Source organism: Symphalangus syndactylus, chromosome 3 (genome assembly GCF_028878055.3).
Source record: "Symphalangus syndactylus isolate Jambi chromosome 3, NHGRI_mSymSyn1-v2.1_pri, whole genome shotgun sequence".
NCBI lineage: Eukaryota > Metazoa > Chordata > Mammalia > Primates > Hylobatidae > Symphalangus > Symphalangus syndactylus.
Genome location: NC_072425.2, coordinates 17,771,525 through 17,791,411, shown reverse-complemented (window position 1 = coordinate 17,791,411; position 19,887 = coordinate 17,771,525). Strand labels below are relative to the sequence as shown.

General features: G+C 43.9%; 1 protein-coding gene across 29 annotated transcripts in view; it reads left to right on the top strand.

The window, feature by feature from the left end:
- Positions 1–19,887, top strand: part of RALGPS1 (Ral GEF with PH domain and SH3 binding motif 1) — a 302,263-nt gene that overhangs the window by 116,757 nt on the left and 165,619 nt on the right. For all 29 annotated transcript variants that reach the window (XM_055271045.2, XM_055271044.2, XM_055271039.2 and 26 more), the window contains 2 exons: positions 8,546–8,635; positions 11,369–11,461. In XM_055271045.2, the coding sequence (XP_055127020.1) occupies positions 8,546–8,635; positions 11,369–11,461 (183 nt within the window). The remainder of the gene's footprint in view (positions 1–8,545; positions 8,636–11,368; positions 11,462–19,887) is intronic.

The following is a 19,887-nucleotide window of genomic DNA, read 5'->3' as shown; positions in this document are numbered from 1 at the left end:
TACAGAGCGAAATGCTGTCTCAAAAGAAAAGAAAAGGCCGAAGTGACAAATGGTAGGGGATTGGTCTGCTTAAGAGGAAAAGGATGCCAAGGAAAAGGGCTGCCAGGGAATCCAAGACGTGGTGAGAGGAAAGGTCTGACACAGTGGGGGTCAAGGAGAGAGTAAGGACTAGAATGTTTAAAGATCGTGGCCCCAGATGGAACTGAAGTTTTCTGACACAGAGCGGATCTGGGAAATCAAGAAGAAAGAGGTGGCTGAGGTGGTAGGGAGGTCTAGTTGCTAAAGTTGAAGTGCTCAAGGGATCCGAGGCCAGGGTCATTTGCAGTGATGTTGAAGTTGCCCAAGGAAGAAGGCAGGATTGATATGGAGAGGAGGATAGCAATCCAGATCCTAATCTGTTTACCATCTCTACCGTGGAATCATAAACATGTAGCCTTTTCACACGGACTTTTTTCACTTAGCGATGTGTAGTTAACATTCATCCATGTCTTTATATTACTTTGTATGTCTTGACAGCTCTTTTGTATGTGTATATTCCATTGTATGGATTTACCATCCATGGTTTGTTCATCCATTCACCTACTGAAGGACATCTCAGTTACTTAGTTACTTCCAGTTTTGACAACTATGAATAAAGCTGCTACAAACATTTGTGTGTGTGTGTGCGTGTGTGTGTGCATGTGCGTGTGTGTGTGTGTGTGTGTACCAAAGTTTTCTTTCTTTCTTTTTTTTTCCCCGAGGCGGAGTCTTGCTCTGTTGCCCAGGCTGGAGTGCAGTGGCGTGATCTCGGATCACTGCAACCTCCGCCTCCCAGATTTAAGCGATTCTCCTACCTCAGCTTCTGGAATAGCTAGGATTACAGGTGCACGCCACCACGCCCAGCTAATTTTTGTATTTTTAGTAGAGACGGGGTTTCACCATGTTTGCCAGGTTGGTTTCGACCTCCTGACCTCATGATCTGCCCACCTCGGCCTCCTAAAGTGCTGGGATTCCAGGCATGAGCCGCTGCACCCGGCCAGATTTTCAAATCAGCTGGGTATATACCTAGGAGCACAAGCTAGATTGTGTCTGTCCCAATTTGTATTCTCACCAGCAATGAATGAGTGTGTGGCTTCAATCCTTGCCAGCAATTGATATTGTCAGCTATTTTGTGTTTTAGGCATTCTAATATGTGTGTAGTAATCTTGCTTTTCTCAGCTTTATCCAGACCACTCTTGGACAGTTACGTCTGGTTCTGGGTGCCTCACATGGGGGGTGAGGGTGGGAATTATCGCACAGGAGTGGCATGTAAGTATTACAGTGACTAGAAGAGTAGAGGAAAGAAAACATGTTATACAGGGATAGGTGGAGGATCTGTGAGTGAGAAGACTCAGGGAGAAGGTCATCAAGGTTTTCAAGCAATTGAGGAGTTCTTAATGGGGAAGCTGGATTAAACATAATCTATGGGGCCTGGTCAATAAGTACAGGGCCCAAGGGATGGAAATGGGGAGGCAGTTGGCCTTCTCCTAATAAGTTTCTTAACCATGAAGGCTGAGGCAGAGACCAGACAAGGGCTTTATTACTGTAGAACACCATCCAGCTGTCAGGGCAGGTAGTAGATGGGACCTCTAAGATTCTTTCAAACTCTTGGTTTCTAAGAAAACTGTGAATGGACTTAGGAGAAATTTGTGACAAAAGTAGATTTTTCATAAGAAATGATAGTATTCTTAAACCTGGATTTTTCTTGTTGTTTTTTTTTGTTTTATTCTTTGATTGTTTTTATTCATAGTTGGTTAACTGAATAAAGTTGTGTCCATAGCTATTCTGTTTTTTTATAATTCCGCCATGGCATTTCCCAGACATCATAGTCCTCAGTAGCTAAATGCCAGTGCTAGCTATACCACTATAACAATAATAGTGTTAATAATAGCTTACGTGTATTAAAAGTTTATTAGCACCATGACCCACTGGGGATATGCTCCGGGTGTGTTTGGCTCCTTCAGCAATTGGAAATCAATTAATGTAATCCACTGTACAATAGGCTAGGGTAGAAAAATCATATTATTATATCATTTGACCTGAAAAAGCATCTGACAAAGTCCAGTACTCATAATTTAAAAAAAAATAGCCAATTAGGAATAGAACAGAACTTCTTCAACTTGATAAAGAAATCTACAAAAGTCCTTCAGCCAACATCATACATAATGGTAAGACACTGAATACCTAAGATTGGGAACAAGGCAAGGATGTGCTCTCATCTGTTCTGTACAACATCTTACTGCAAGTCCTGGCTAGTGCAGTAAGACAAGAAAATAAATAACTAAAATGTATACGGATTGGAAAGGAAGAAGTAAAACGACCTTTATACATAGGTGACATGATTATCTAGATAGAAAATTCCAAAGAAATCTCCAAAAATACTCCTGGAACTAAGTGAGTAAGCAGAGTTGCAGGACACAGGCCAGTATACAAGAGTCAATTGATTTCCTCTAGACCAGCAATGAGGAACTGCAATTTGAAGTTAACAAACAATACCGTTTACAATATCACCAAAAAAACCATAAAACTTAGATATACCTCTAACAAAATATGTACAGGTTCTGTTAATGTGGAAACCTCAAAAACTTAGAAATCAAAGTGGAGCTAAATAAATAGAGAAATACTCCATCTTCATGGAATGGAAGACTCAATACTGTTAAGATGTCAGTTCTTCCCAACTTGGTCGATAGATTCAGTGCAATCCCAATCAAAATCCTAGAAAGCTGTTTTACAAATATCAACACAATACTGAAAAAGAACAAAATTGGAAGACTCACTCTACCTGATTTCAGCACTTACTATAAAGCTACAGTTATCAAGACAGCATGGTATTGGCAAAAGAATTGGCCCCATAGGTCGTTGGAGCTGATAAATAGACCTACACAAATATGGTCAGCTGATCTTTGATAAAGGTACAAGGGCATTCAGTGGAGAAAGGACAAGTGGTGCTGGAAGAATTTAAATATTTGTGTGTATATGTAAAAAAAAAAAAAAAAAAAGAACCTAGACACAGACCTTAGACCTTTCCTAAAAATTAATTGAAAATGGATCACAGGCCTAAATGTAAAAGACAAAACTAGGAGAAAACATAGAAGAAAACCTGTATGACCTTGGATTTGTTAATGAGTTATCAGATAAAACACCAAAAGCACAATTCGTGAAAGAAAAAATAAGTTGGGACTTTATGAAAATTAAATTTTTTCACCCTGCAAAACACATGGTAAAGAGAATTAAAAGACTTACCACAGATTGGGAGAAAATATTTGCAAAACACATATCTGATAAAGGACTTGTATCCAAAATATACTCTTGAAACTCAACAATAAGAAAATAGCCCAATTAAAAAATGGGCAAAAGATCTGAAGAAATCTCACCAAAGAAGATATGCAGATGGCAAATAAACATATGACAAGATGCTCAACATTATTTGTCATTAGGGAAATACAAAACACTACATACGTATTAGAATGTCAAAATAAAACAAAAAACCCCGATAACACCAATTGCCGTCAAAGATCTGAAGCAACACAAACTCTTATTCATTGCTGGTGGGAATGTGAAATGAGACACTCAGTCCAACAATTGCAATCCTAGGTATTTACCTAGCTGATCCGAAAACTTATATCCACACACAAAAAAAGCACACAAATGTTTTTAGCAGCTTTATTAATAGTTGTTGAAAATCAGAAGTAACCAAGATATCATCCTTCATTAGGTAAGGTAAATGGATAATAAACCATGGTAAATCCATACAGTGGAATAGTATTCATCCACAAAGGAGAGAATGAGCTATCAAGTCATATAAAGACATGGATGAATCTTTTTTTTTCTTTTTTTGAGACAGAGTTTCGCTCTTGTTGCCCAGGCTGGAGTGCAGTGGCGTGATCTCAGCTCACCGCATCCTCCGCCTCCTGGGTTCAAGCGATTCTCCTGCCCCAGCCTCCTGAGTAGCTGGGATTACAGGCATACGCCACCATATCCGGCTAATTTTGTATTTTTAGCAGGGATGGGATTTCTCCATGTTGGTCAGACTGGTCTGGAACTCCTGACCTCAGGTGATCCGCCCGCCTCGGCCTCCCAAAGTGCTGGGATTACAGGCACGAGTCACCATGCCCAGCCCGAATCTTTTTTTAAAAAAATAATTTCATGTTTTATTTTAGATTCAGGGTACATGTGCAGGTTTGTTACATGAGTATATTGCATGATGCTGAGGTTTTGGAGTATGAATGATCTTGTCATCCAGGTAGTGAGCATAGTACCCAATAATAGGTACTTTCTCAGCCTTTGCCACACTCTGTCTCCTTCCTCTAATAGTCCCCAGTGTCTGTTATTCCCATCTTTATGTTATGGATGAATCTTAAGTGCATATTGCCAAGTGAAAAAAGCCAATCTTGAAAGGTTGCATATGGAAGATGCCTTTTCTCTTTTCTTCCTCCTTCTGAATCATTATTGTTGGTTTATTACAAAGCAAAGAAAATGTTCTTGCTAGCATAAATCAAGTTACCAACATGATTATACTTCTACATTTATACTTCCTTTTTTGACATTCTGGAAAAGGTAAAGCTATAGAGATGATAAACAAATCAGTGTTTGTCAGGGCTTTGAAAATGGGAGAGGGCTGAATAGGTGAAGCCTGGGTTTGTTTTTTTTTTTTAAGGCAGTGAAACTATGTGATATTGTCATGATGGATACATGACACAGTGCATTTGTGAACTTTATAGCACCAAGAGGAAACCTTAATATATGCAAATTTTTAAAATTCAACTTGAGGGATCAGTGTAACACTTTGTTACATTTTGTTACATGTAATGTTACCAAATGTTTTAGCAGAATGTAACAAAAGAATCTATTACAAATGTATGAACAACCTTACTGAGGACGGGGAGAGAAAACATTGCTGACCTAAGTACATTTGTAATAGAGTGGAGCCTATAAAGCTAAAGACAAAGGAACTGTATATAAGCACCATACTCTATTTGATAAAGTTGTTTCCCAAGGGGGATGGGTGACAATTCTGAAACCATTATCCCTGTGTACTGGAATCAAACAATATAAGAAATGGATGAATATAAGAGAGGATAAGGAAATGGGTGGCAGATGGTGGGAACCAAGTTTGTCACTGTTGGAGTGGGAAATTACAGATAAGCTAGGTGTGAGGAGGCTAGAATGATCCATGTGGTAATGGATTACAGTTGGAGACATCAGTATGAACTCATGTTTAGCTTAATACAGATATAGATGGTTACATATAGAAATCTTTACAGATATGTATATAGGCATGGGTTAGTGTACACACACACACACACAACACACACACACACATACATTTCTTGGCTCTGCCAGCTGAGAGGACCTAGAAATGATGATACCCCAGTAGCAGCAAGCATACTTCATACCTGTTTTGTGCTAATCTTGGTTTCTAATACTGTTATTTGATAAAAGGAACCAACGTTCCTTGGAGAAATGACTAATTTTAAGACTAAGGCAAGAAATATAAAAGATGAGCCTGCTGCATATTGTATTGCTGGAAGGTAAGGAAGTGCTCAAACTAACAAACCAAAACAATACAGGGGTTGTGTCAAAGGGATGCAGGAGCCAACTGAAAGAACTCTCAAAGGCCAAAGCTGGAACAAGTTGAGCAGCATATAAATAACAGTATTGGATTGTAACCCAAAGTATAAAATAAATATCCACAAGTCTATACTGATATAAATAAATGTGGAAGAATCGACAAATCTCTCATGCAGAAGAATTTCAAATAATCCATGTAGATTAGACCTCAAGAAGGTAGAATTTAATTTCCCACTTGTTAAATATTGGCTGAGCTTAGTGACTTCCTTGCAGAGTTTGAGGTGGTAGTGTAAATTGTGTAACCAATTCCCTATCAATGGGCTTTTGAAAATTGTAGATAGTGCTTCAGTGAAACCTTGTATATCTGTGTTTCCGTATTTCTGTATTTTTATAAGGTAAATATTCTAGGGAGACTATACCTTAAACATCTTGAAAGATATGTTCAAGTTGTTCTTCAAAATGTTACTGATTTCGATTCCTCCAAACAATGTATAAGAGTACCAATGTCTACATGCTCTTGGTACAATATATGACTCACAACGTGTATTTTTATTTGATACACAAAGAGCTTTTATCAATCAATAATAGGAAAAAATCTGCTTGGGTGACATAGTGAGACCCCATCCATACCAAAAAAAAAAGAAAAAAGACTAGAAGGACGCATACCACGGTGTTTATGATGTTGGTCTATATGTGAGACTGAGATTTCTTTGTCTTTTGTACTTACGTCTTACGTCTTACTTTTGTACTTATCTCTTATTCCTTGTTTTCTGCATCAAACTTCTGAAGTTAAAAACTTAAGTTTTGTAGTTAGAAAAGAGAATAAAATAAAAAAGTGTTTAAAACTATGCTGATTCTACCTTTGTAATGTCTTCCTTATCTCCCTCTTCTTCCCATCTCCTTCAGCATGGCCCTGGCTCAGACCTCCTCATCTCTCACTGAGACCATTGCATCAGTTTTCTAATGGGTGTCTCTATCCTTGCAAAGGATCTCATCTATCACCCTGCTCAGAAGCCTCTGAAAGTCCCTGTGTACCATAGTGTTTTAGCTCCTTCCTCTCACCTTGTTGCACCAGTCCTCCCCTCCCCACCACACACCCAATCTGGTCTTTTTCTCCCTCCCTACCCTCATCGTCACTCACAACCCCCAACCACAGCACTCCTGCAACACCAGTCCTTTCAGCCTATCCAGCCATCCCTGGTCATGGAACATAAGGCCACACTTCAGTCTTCTCGTTTAAAGTCTACCCATCTTTCAAGGCCTGTCTTCTTCGAGAAGCCTTCCTCTATCATTACCTCTCTCATACTTTGGTTTACTGTTTGAACTTCTTCCATGGCCACTATTACCAGCTGCCTTCTAATATAGTGATTCCTTAAGGATTCTGCCTCCTCCTTTGGTCACCTCAATTTCAGGAAGGTCTGGGCTCCCAGTGCCTGGAGCCCGCACACCGAAGGGGCATCATGGAACTCTGCTGAATCGAGTTGTTGACTCAGAGTTGCCTCTGCACAACATGGGCTGCAGTTCCAGAGTCAATGCTTCCACGTTCCATAATATGCCATAAACGTGTGATTCTTTGACGTGCAGGAATCTATTATACGTGTAAACTATCACACTTGAGTGTGATAATATGGCATAAAAATGTACACATATTAAAATATAAGGTTTATGGGCATCCCATTTGGTATTTAGAAAAACTTTTCTCTGTAACTGGCTAGTAAATATTTGAGTGTGAGCTTAATTGTGGGCAATTCCTTGGAAAAAATGATTCTATGGAAACCCAGTCATGTCCTGGAGGCAACCACAGATAATTACACTGAGAAAACATTTCTATAATACTCCTGCTTAATAATATAAAAAGCACATTGTTGATTCTTGGTTTCTCTTTCTTTACTTTCTATTTGAAAAGTGATGGTATTTCAATAATGAGAATACATTTTATTGCAGCAGTAAGCTTGTTTTATTAGCTCTGGAATATCCTTAACTATATTTTTCCCTATAAAGTTTAGGGGTTTTAGATGCCTTGCCTTCTTTTTAATTCTCCCTATGCCCCGTGCTTTGTCTGGCCCTCCACCTTTCTTTGCAGTGCTGTCATTGCACTCTTGGGCATCCGTGTTTCACATAGAACTGTTGTTACAGAAGTGAAACATAAACAGGAAGAGCTAGCCACTTCCCAGCATTTCTTGGCATGAGTCTCTTCCGTTGCATTGAGGTGCCATGTGAGTCAGCTCCGCTCTGGTAGATGACTTTCCTGTTCCACCATCAGACACGGGTTCAGGCTGCTGCTGTATGTGAGAGGTCAAGCATGAATGGGCTTCTGAACCAAAGCTACCATCATACCCTTTTTGGTGCGTGCTGTCTCCAGGAAAACATGCCCTGTAATAGGCATTGCTTTATGGAACTTTGAAAGAGATACTTCCATATCATTTACATTATGGGATGAGCCTCTCCCAAAAAATTAAATTTGTTAAAATTGTGCAGATATTGATGAATCCTCCTTATCTTAGGGCTGGCTGGGGATATGGACCTCACAAGTGGTCCTACCAATATACATGTCCCTTTGGCTATTTGTCCATCTGTCCCTCCATCCACCCATCATCTATGATCTCCCCACAACTGGGATCCTTCTGAGCAGGAATTCAGTCTGATTCATCTCAAGATTCCCAGCAGCTCTTCTCGAGACTCGTGTCATGGAGGCCCAGCCCTCCCCGGGATGACAAGGAAAGTGCTGCTTTCTCTTGGTACTGCAGCGTGCACTGGAGACAGGGTGCTCAGAACACGGCCCATTTGCAGGGTTGGGTGCTGTAGAGGAACCCTTTAACTCATGTGACCCCAGGCTATCCTCTCCCCATTTCCTGACCTCTTGGAAATCCCATAACAGCGGTGGGCAAGGGGGACATGGGTGGTCCAGCAATTAACAACTTTTCTGGTGTGTATGTGTGTGTATTTGACTCTACAGGTCAGTTTTTGGGTTGTACGAGAAATTCTAACAGCACAGACTTTAAAAATAAGGGCAGAAATCCTCAGCCATTTTGTGAAAATAGCCAAGGTAAGCTTTTTATTATTATTTTTCCTTCCTTTTCCTCTTCTCTCCCACACCTCCTCCCCCAAAATATGTTTCCTCAGTACTTTGGGAGCTGCTTTGCTGTGGGCCTGCCGGGCACAGTTCAAACAGGGTGCTGTGGCTTGACTTCCCCAGGCAGAGCCAGCTGTTAGACCTGCCTGGGTGCTCACCAGCCCGCTAGCACCTTGTGTGCAGATTGGCAGCATGCGCCACACCCTATAATTTTGGCAGCCAGCCATTCTCCTTACCTGGGCTTTCACAGTCTCTCCGCAAGGCAGGACCCAGAGGCTGCCCCTGGAATCCATTCATTCTCCTACTTTAGGAGTTCTGGGGGTTGATGGATTTTAGTTAGCATCAATGCTCAATGCTTGTGATATCATCACATCCTGCACAATATTGTCAGCAGTCAGCACACCCCACCCGCCTCCCACTGAGCTTCAGGTCTGGGCCAGGTGACTCTGCAGCCCCCCATCCCCACCTCCTGCCCCCTGGCCTGATAGGTTCTGTCCTTGATGGGAATCACCTTTTCCCTCCTCTTCCCTTATCTCTAGGAATGTGCCATCCCGTGGGCCATCCCGGACCACTGTCATGCCCAGCAGCTCCTCCCCATACACTGGTTTCAACCACTCAGGCTTGCCTGACTCTCAGTCACAGTATCATGCTGGCTGTTTCGCTGCTTGCTTCATGTGTGCATGTGTTGTCTTCCCACCCAGGTCCTAGGAAAGCTTCCCTTTACGAGCCAGGCACCATGCTATGGTCAGCTGCTTTACTGACCTGATCATATTCAGTGCTCACATGATTATTATTCCATTTGCAGAGGAAGGAGAGCTTAGAGAAGTGAAGTGTCCATGCTCAGGGCACCATAGCCAGTCAGTGGTGGGGCAGGAATCGGAGTCGTGCCTCTCTGCCTTCAGGGAAGCTGCTCTGCTGGCCCTCATGGGCAGGTTAAGTGCATCATCTATTTATGTTAAGAGCAATGGTCACATTTACTTCCTGTGCATTCTCCTGAAGTACTTGGAACTGGTGCTGGACTTAATGATATTTGTTGCTGTCAATCAGTTCTGTACCGGGCCACAAGAGAAAGTAGGATGTGGTTCCAGTCCTCCTGGGCTGTCAGTTTGGAAATGTGTTTATGGTGCCCACCCATGGAATCCAAAATGATCCCTCCTTAATCTCTGCCATTTTCTGTGTGGCAGACTGTCATGCTGGCTCTGTGCCCTGGGTCTTTCCTTGTGCAAGCCCCTTCCTTTCTCTGGGCCTTGGTTTTCCCATCTATAAAATGAAAGTGGTGGGTTAGATAATTTCCAGAGCTGTGGGTTAGATAATTTCCAGAGCCCTTTCAGCTCTAAAAAGAAGTTCTGTGACCGGCATAACCATGCAGATACATAGAATGAAATTCAGTTCACTTAGAGAATCTATTCTTACACGCAAGAAATAATTAGAGAATGTTACAAGATGTATGAAATGAAGTATTTAGCTCATGTGGTGAGAGATAAATTTCCAAGTAGGAACAGAGCTGTGAGGACTAAGTATAAAGGCTTTTCCTTTCTTTATGCATTTCACTAGGCCCTACGTACAATGTGCTGGGCATTGTACTGGGTACCAGAGACACGATGGTAGACAAAACTTTGTCCCTGCTCTCAGGAAACACACAGTCCAGGGTGAGAGAGAGGCAAGTAAAAAGCAAGTACAATCCAGTGTGCTACAGATATGCATGGACTTCTGGGGACATGGTCAGGAAAGACATATTAGAGGAAGGGGCAACTGAGCTTGGAAATACCTAAGTGACGGGGGTGGGAAAAGACAAGGCTGAGACTCATATTGTACTGAGCTCCTGCCCTGGGACCAGCCACTGGTCTAGGCAGTTGATATGCACTGTCTCATGTAGCAGAAGTGCTGTGATTGCTTTCCGCACTTTAAGTATGAGGACACCAAGGCTCAGAAGGATTAGGTAACTTGCTGAAGGACACACAAGTAGTGGGAGCTGGGATTGGAACCAGGTCTTTTGGTTCCATAGAGCCTGCCTAATAACCCAAACTTCATTGACTCCCGAGAATGAGAAATGGCACCCCCATCCTGTTAGCAAGTTTCTCTTAGCATAAAACCAGGAACAGAGCAGTCGCATTTTTCTGCACTTACACTCGACTGTGTCTCATTCTGTTTCCCTCCATGGTAAGAAACTTGTCTGAGACTGAATTGAATCCAAATGTTCTCACTAATTTGGGGTCTGGTTCAAAGGAACATGGTCAAGTGATGGGGAGGCCCGAGCATTGCCTTCCCAGCTGAGAGGGATTATGCAGATTGGTACCATCTTTTCTCAGCCTCTGTCTCCTTCTGGTGTTAAGATAATCATAGAAGACCCACGTTGATGCTGTTGGCACATTCGGGGTTTTAGTTTACAAAAGCCTGCTGGGACAGTATTCAGATTTGTCTAAAAAAAGAATGTAATGCACACTATCAAACATTACCCTGTGCCACGTTTCTGTCCAGACTAGTCAGCTTATGAAATTTTGCACGTTTTAGATGCAGACTCACCTTTTGACAATTTAAGAGAAAAAAAGCATATGGTTTCTATGAAATCCTTAGAACTATGTTTTCTACATGAGATATTTTTAAGTGTAATTGAATTTCATAAATATGACATTTGGTAACACTTGAGCATGTTTTTGTTCTGTTGTTTATAGCAGCAAAATAATCTATTCCATATCTTTTTTTCAGAAACTTCTAGAACTCAACAACCTTCATTCTCTCATGTCTGTGGTGTCAGCATTACAAAGTGCTCCCATCTTCAGGCTGACAAAAACCTGGGCTGTAAGTTAATCTCCCTAAGTCTATCTGATTTTGGCTATCATTTCATTGGTGAAGTTCTTCATTCCACAAGCCCCAGCCTTTCTCTTACTGTCTATACTTTGCCAACGACAGAGTTACTATGAGTTGATGACAGTTCTGTAGGCATCCTCACTCCATCAGTGACCCCAGCCCCGTTTTGGCACCAGGGAATGGTGAAGGTGCTGACGTGGCTGGGGTCAGAAGCCCCCAGAGTGGATCTTCCTGGACACCACCATGGCATGTGTGATGACCGGGTCAGCGGCATGACTTCTGCCCTCCACTTGGCTGGAATTTTTCTCTGGCAGGCTCCAAACTGTCCTTGGGAAGGTCTCTGGGCTGATGGTTCGCAGCTGCCCTGGGTCACTAGCCATACCGCTAAGTTTCTCCGGAGAAACCTGTGACCCCCGTGTAGGAAAAAACTGATTTTTTTCCTAAGGCCCTGGATAATTTCAGCTCAAAGGTGGAGTCTGATAGTTACATAATTGAGTCTGTAGGAAAGTTTTTCTGCTGTAAAAATACTTTAAAAATATCTCAGACCTCTTTATCCTTCTTCGCTTGGCACAGTGCCTGACATGGGGGAAGTAATTGCTATTTCCATAGCTCATTAGCATTCACCTCCTGGCCTGTCTGATCTGGGGTCTCTCACAGCCACACAGCACAAGCCTTTCAAGACCTGTTTATATCCCACGGAACTGACAGAAACTATATGGAATTGTCAGATGTGCTTCTGCAACTCATTTCTGAACTGCTTTCTGCCAGTCTGTGGGGCTGGGCTCTGTTTCCTACTTGGCTGGTTCAAGGGCCTTTAAAATACTCAGGGATTATGTTGTAGGTGATCGAAAATGAGCCTTGTTTCTTTAAATTGCTGTTTTCCATAGATCTAGTCCTCGCAAAGTAGAGTGAGAAGTTTTAGCCCAGTGTCAGAAAACTGGGTTTGCATTCAGGTGCCATTCAAGAGCATGACTTCTGTGTGACTTATTTTCTCGTATCAACTCGGGGAGGTTGGCCTAGATTCTTGGTTTTCCATCAGTGCTTCGTGGAGTCCCAGGGGTTCCTTAGAGTTGCCTTGGGCGCCACCAGGGGCTGAGAGAGTGGAGAGATGCTGCCAATCAGGCAGTTTGGGCACTATTTCCACCAGAACAGCTCTGTTTGTAACAGTTTTATGTACTGGACTTCTGGGTGAATTTCAACTGAGCAATGGCTTTGGAGGTCGAAAGCAAGTTTGGAAGCCACCGGTCTTAGCAGTTGCTGCCAGCCCTGTGATTCCAAGTCCATCTGACCAGTGAGGCTTTTTTTCAAAAGTTGCTTGGAGATTCTTTTTCAAATGAATTTTCCATCACTTAGATGCTGTTATTGTTTCTTGGACTGCTGGGAGCTATGTGAGGACCCAGCAGGATGATTTTTGAATCTTCTCATGATGCCTAGACTTTGCTGTCAGTAATATTGTAACTCTCAACTATCCCTATAAGCTGTACAGTTGGTGGAGGCAGAGATAGTTAGCACAGAGGGCTGGGATGTCTAAGGGTCTTGCGCAGAGATACCGTCCACTCAGTGATAGGGCCAGGCCCATGGATAAAGCGATGGTGTCCTCCAGGGGATGCTGTGTACTGCCAGGACAGTGGGCAGCAGCAGGTCACAGCAGTCTCCAGGACCACTTTGTTTGGCTTGACACGCCCTACTCAAGGTGGCTGGGTCTTCACTCCTGTTGACGGTTCTTTGCTGTAATGAAAATAAACCGCCAGGCCAGGTGCAGTGACTCGCTCCTATAATCCCAGTACTTTGGGAAGCTGGGGGTGGGAGGATTGCTTAAGGCCAGGAGTTTAAGACCAGCCTAGACAACATAGCAAGATCTCATCTCTGCAAAAATTCACAAAATTAGCTGGGCATGGTAGTGTGCCCCTGTGTCACAGCTATGCAGGAGACTGAGGCAGGAAGATCCCTTGAGCCCAGAAATTCAAGGCAGCAGTGAGCTATGATTATGCCACTGCCCTCCAGCTTGGGTGACAGAGTAAGACCCCATCTTTAAAAAAGAGAGAGAGATTGAGAGAGAGAGAAGAAACCTCTTTGGGGAGCCTGGAATGGAATTTGCACCCAGGAGCCATTCAAAGGCATGGGCATATTCACCTAGCTCCCTTCCAGGCCATCCGGGTTGTGTTCTTCCTCACACATATGCCAAGATAAAAACATGTGGCAGGCACCACCCTAAATGCTTTTTCTATCTATCTATCTGTCTGTCTGTCTGTCTGTCTGTCTGCCTATCTATCTATCTATCTATCTATATCTATCTAATCTATCTATGTATGTCTCAGTCTGTCTATCTATCTATCTATCTATCTATCTATCTATCTATCTATCTATCTATATCTATCTAATCTATCTATGTATGTCTCAGTCTGTCACCCAGCTGGAGTGCAGTGGCCTGAACACAGCTCACTGTAGCCTCAGCCTCTTGGGCTCAAGCAATCCTCCCACCTCAGCCTCCTGAGTAGTTGGGACTACAAGCTATACCACCACATCCAACTAATTTTTAAGTTTTTTGTAGAGATGGTGCCTTGCTACGTTGCCCAGGCTGGTCTCAAACTTCTGGGCTCAAGCAATCCTCCTGCTTCAGCCTCCCAAACTGTTAGGATTACAGGTGTCAGCTTTTATACCTGGCCCCTAAACACTTTACATATATTAACCGTTTTGTTCTGACAGCTACCCATTGAGATAGGCACTGTTACTATTGTCATTTATAGATGAGGAAACAGACACAGAAAGGTAGAATGGTTTATGCAGGGTCCCACAGCTAAGTGGCAGGGCTAGGATCAAACCTAAGCAGCCTGGCTCCAGAATCCATGCTCTTAACCACCATACCCCACTGAACAAAAAAGACAATTCCAGCCTACCCCCTGTCAGCCAAAACAAGAGAGAGGTCTTATTTTTTTTAATTTTTGTTTTTGTTTTCCCTTTTGTACCATAAGTATTGCATTAGGAACTTGAAAATAAGGTTGGTAGACTACCGGTGCCTCCCGGGCCTTTGGGTCTCTGTCTTGGCTGTGGCTGCTGCTGGCCTGGCACCTGGTTGCTGGAGTGCAGCAGAAAGAGCAGTCAGAGGAGAGGCCTGTCAGGGAGGGGATGTGCAGCCAGTGATCCAGAGAGCTGCAGCAGGACTTTGAAGGCTGCCTTGCAAATGCCTTCTGGCCACTCATTCCTTGGATTGATTGTTTATACCATGGCTTCTGTTGCTCCTCTACTTCCCTGGGTTGGCTCCTGTCTTTGCACCTCAGTTGGCATTTAGCTGGTGGGGAAGAGGAAGATGCCAGGGAACTAAGATTACATGTCACCAAAGAGCAGGGGACTCAAGGCAACAACATGTCCCTGTTCCTATTCTGAGAAACTTCCCTGTTGTGTCCTAAGGGCTGAGCCAGGGCTGTTTCCCTGGTTACAGAGAGCCACTTACCAGGGCAAAAGGTGGGTAGATGCAGCATCCTAGGAAATAAGAATGGCAGCTGCCACAGTATTGTGTCAGGGAGAGAGGAGGTGATACACACTGTGTGGATTACAACATGAGGTCTCCAAGGTCACTTGTGGGGTAGCTGCTTGTTCTTGGTGAACCCACTATTCAGCCTTTGTTTTAGATCAGACTCTCCCCTCTCACTCACTCACATGTCTTGTTAATCCAAGGACTGCAGTTGGCATAGAGCATTTAGGAAACAGAGGGGGCCAAACTCATCATCTTTTTCTTTCATCCAAATCACCCCCAGCCCCAGTGGAATGGGAGACTCCACTGTCTGTATTCTTGATGCACTTGTCTGGTAACAGCACGCAGGGTGGAGCATGCACCGACTCTGCAGTTTTGTTTATAGGTCTGCCTCCCCCTTTTGACTGCATTCCTCATTGATGATGTTGATTTTTCTCTGTATCCTTGGTGCCCAGCCACTATACATTTGTTGTTTGAATTGTATGTGTTGTCCTGAGTTGCATTGCATTCTTCTTTTGTTATTAATTTCTGGTATGAGATTGCCATAGAAATGTTGCCCAAAGAGAGCTGTTTCCTCTCTGCTCACTTGTCCTTTGGGTTGGGACTGGTGAGACCTCATGTGCCACAGAGTAGGGAGGTGCAGGTGGCATTGGAAGAACCAGCCATAACATCCCCAAAGGGCAGTGCTATGATAGTTTTTGTTTTGTAGAGGAGGAAACTGAGGTTTGAAGAGGTAGAATGACTTGTTCAAGATCCAGAGCTGGTGAGTGACAGAACCAGCATGGCACAGCCTCGTCCTGCTGGAATCCACAGTCCGTCTTCTTGGCGGGTATGCTGGATGGCTTGCTAATGGCAAGAACCTGTGAGAGAATCAGGCTGGGCACAGGGCAGGGACAAATAGACACCTACACTGCTTGGGAAATGAGGCTAGAGAAATGCAGCTGGCACACAGAGCCTGGGGACAGTTCAGGCCAGCTCTATGTGCCATCCCTGTGGGTTGCACTGAAAGCCTGAATATCTGGGGAACCTGGTGGAAGGGAGTTACAGGTGTGGGAGGATACCTGCCACTTGGCCGCATCACGGATGACCTCCAGAGAATTGGCCATTAAGCTAGGGCAGGGCGTCCTGTTGGCCTCTCTATGGGTGGCTGCTAAGTGCTAGCTGCTGGGTGAGCTAGACAGGACCGACTGACACTAAACATAGGCCTGTACACAGTAGGCCCTTAGTAAATGCTGTCTGCTTACACAGACAGGAAGGCTACCATAGCTGGCCTGGAAAAATGCAGATGGGTAATGATTTATCCCAGCACTGGGACCACTTTGGAATATTGGCTCCCTTAAAGCCATGAAACCTAAGCAAGAAGTTGTAGCAGCCAATTCTGATTTCCTGAGTACACATCACCGTGTGGCTGTTATTCATTCTGCAAATCAAACATTTCTCAAATGTCAGGCCCTGAAGCCATAGTCAAGGCCCCTGTCCTCATGGGCTTTCATGTTGGGGAGAATAAACATGTGCCTAGTCTGGCTGGCACAAGAAGTGATCAATAAATGTTTATTGAATACATGAAGTGATCAGCAAGGAGCTGTCAAATTGGAAGCAAAGTGATGCAGAATACATGACAGAGAATGACTGAGTGTCTGCTTTAGTGTGGCGTTAGGGAAGGCCTTGCTTCCCTAGTGTCATGCTAAAGTACAGGCCTAACGTACATTCAGGCCATGTACTTTCAGTCAAGGCCTGAATGACAAAAAGGAACCAGTCATGCCAAGATGAGGGGATGAGCGTCCCAGGCAGAGGAGATGGCTGGTGCAAAGCCCTGCACAGGAATCAGCTTGGTGTGAGCAAGGAACTCAGAGGTCAGTGTGGCCAGAGCTCAGCGTGCCAGGAGGAGATGGATGTGAGAGGCAGTGGCTGGGCAGCGGGGCCAATCATGTAGGGCTCAAAGCCTGGGAGAGGAGTTAGGTTCTATTCCAAGTGCACTGAAGGATTTTAAACAGGAGGCGGACACAATCTGGCTTCCAATTGCTCTTTGGTTTTTGTGTTTTTAATTACTGTTGCTACTGTGTGGAAAATAAACTGGGTGGGGGATGGGGACCAAGAGTGGAAACTGGGGGCCTACTCAGGAGGTTAGGGCAGAATTCAGGAGCAAGGGGACGTTGGCAGGATCAGGGTGTGGCTGGGGATATGAGAACAGCAGGCTGATACTGGATATGCTGGGGAGAGCTGACAGATTGTCTGCTGGATGAGATGTCGAGATGAAGAGAAGAGAATGAGGGGTGAGTCCTAAGCTTTGGGCCCGAGCAACTGAGAAGCTGATGAAACCTTTTCTTTGATTAGAGTGATCTCAAGAGGAGACTGACTGCTTCGTGAGTGATGTAGGGGTATGGAATTCCTAGAGTATGGATGAGTCACTCATTACAGTAATTACAGTCAGGTGCTAGACATGCCACGTGTGCGCATGTACATAAACATGCACATACCCCACACGTGTGCACACGTACGTACATGCTTTTCTTGCTCTGTGCATGTTCCCAGAGTGATTCGCTCTTTCCTACTGAATTGATCCAAAGAGTTTGACTCATTTGCAGCAGCATTGTGAAAATTGAAATTTTGCAGGCAGGAAATCATAGCCAATGGGTCAGGAGGCCTGTTCTGGAGGGTGGTGACCTGAAAGGCGAACTATCCTGGGAGTGGGGCTCTCACTCCTAGATATCTGGGGACACAGTCATTGAGCTCTGCAATTCGAGAATTGCTCCTTGTACCAAGAGAACTAAGGCCACTTTGCAAATATCACAGGATGGCAGATGTGTGACATTCACATACTTTGGAATTCAAAGTCTTTCGTCCAGGAAGTGCCCTTTGCCCCCGTTTGTCGGATGCAGTGCCTCAGTAGCCACCCTCTGATGTTGTTGAGAAGGTGGTGATAGGCCTGAGCTGCTTTTTGGAGGCATTTCTGAGCATTTGGTCAGGTGGGAGGTGAGTCAGGTGAGGCGATAAGGAGATGGATGCAGAGGAAACCAACATTTGTAGCCCTCACTCACACATCCTCATCATTCCTCATAGCCTGGCTTGGAACTGCTTCTCAGAAGTTCTCAGTCAAATCTGCTGACATTTGCACCCTCATCTTCCTTGACATTGCTACAACATTGGACACTGTTCATAACTCCCTTCTTCAAGAATCTCTTTTCCCTTGGCTTAATTTTCTTCCTCTTGACTCCTTTTGTTGCTATGGATGTGGATGTTCTGCAAGGCTGTGACCTCTCCACCTCCCTGATCCATTTGCTATCTCTTGGTGGTCTCCTCTGCTTGGGGAGCTTCAAGTGTCACCTCCTGTACTCCAGTGATGGCTGGCTTTTCAGTTATAGCCCTGATCTCTCTCCTGTACCCTAGAACCCTGTTCCAGCTGTCTGCTGCATAGATCCCTCTGCTTGCATGTTCCTTTGACAGCTCACACTTGGCGTGTCTGAAATCAAACTTTGGTTTCCAGGAAGATGATGGTGAGTGCCAGAAGACTCTCTTAACAGACTGTGTTTTAGGCTCTTAGGCAATATGGTAGACTGAGAAATAAGCCTCTCCCTCCCAGTCTCCTGCTTCAAACACACAAACATAAATTCTGGATAAAATACAACCAAATTAAAAAACCAACAAGCAAAGCTAAATTAGAAGCCAAGAAAGGGAAGTCACCATGTGTTAAAAATAAAGTGCTCTCAGAGTCAAAACAGTGAGCAGAGTTCAGAGAAACTGCTGTGTATAAGCCTTTGCAGCTGGGAGCTAGGGTTGTAATGCCTGAACAGAGAGGAGGGTCCAGCTGCACACACATGGGGGGCTGGAATTCAGCTACCCATAGAAATCAGAGAGACACGTCAGGTATTGCTGCATCGAAAAGTCCCTCTCCAGCCTAGGAGAGCCCCAAGGGAGCATGAGTGGAAAAACTCATCTATGAGAAATTGTCATCCTAGCCTGAACCTCATGCAGCGAAGGGATCTGAATACATACTACATGTGACCTGCATTGGTGTGGGGACCTCAGACCAAGAAATGAGAGGCATGGAGATTGAGAGCATGGCCTCCTAAATCAGACATGTGGGTTGAGCCCTGGGCCTACCTCTTACAGTGAGGATTAAATGAGTAAATACATGAAAAAATGTTTAGAACTATGCCTGGCTCATATTGAGGGTTTGGTAAGTATTACCTGTTGTTGTTGTTGTTATTATTTTCATTATTATTATTATTATTATTATTATTATTATTATTATTATTATTATTTTCAGCTCTTGACTATTCTCGAATGGGTTGGCAGAGGCTTCCCTCCTTGTATGACAGGGCCTTTTACTTATGGCCTGAACTGTCATCCTCTTTCAGCTGGTCTCGTTGCTTCGGGACTTGCTCTCTGTGGGCCATCCTCACACCACTACTGGAGTGATCTCTCCAAACATAGCTTCAAAGTTTTCACATCCCTGGTTAAAGATAGTTCTTAGTGTTCTCCTTTAACCCCTCGTCCACCTTGCTAGGATGGGGGCTCTGTGCCATCGCTCCTTCAGAGCGTCATTGTGCTCAGATACAACCATTCGGACACCAGTTTTTCTTTTTGATCTGCCATTTGAGCATTTATTTCACCTTCAGTTTTATGATAATATTTTGTCAGCCAGTTTTTAACCATCATGTGGTTTTCCAACCCTGTATTTCAGTGATGCCTCTGAGTGAGGGAAAGAGACTGAGCTAGAATGAGAGAGAGAATTGGTCTGTCCTCATGAGTGTTTCTGAGAGAGACTTGCATCTGGGGATGAGGCACATGATGAAAGCTGGTGGGTGCTGAGTGTCTTGCAGAGTGCTGAGGACATAATAGAGGCATTTTGACATTGGCAGCAAACACCGAAATATTTCATATCTACTTCCTGACCCTAAAAAACAAACCATAAACCTTTCAGCTGTGGCCAGCAGTGCATCTG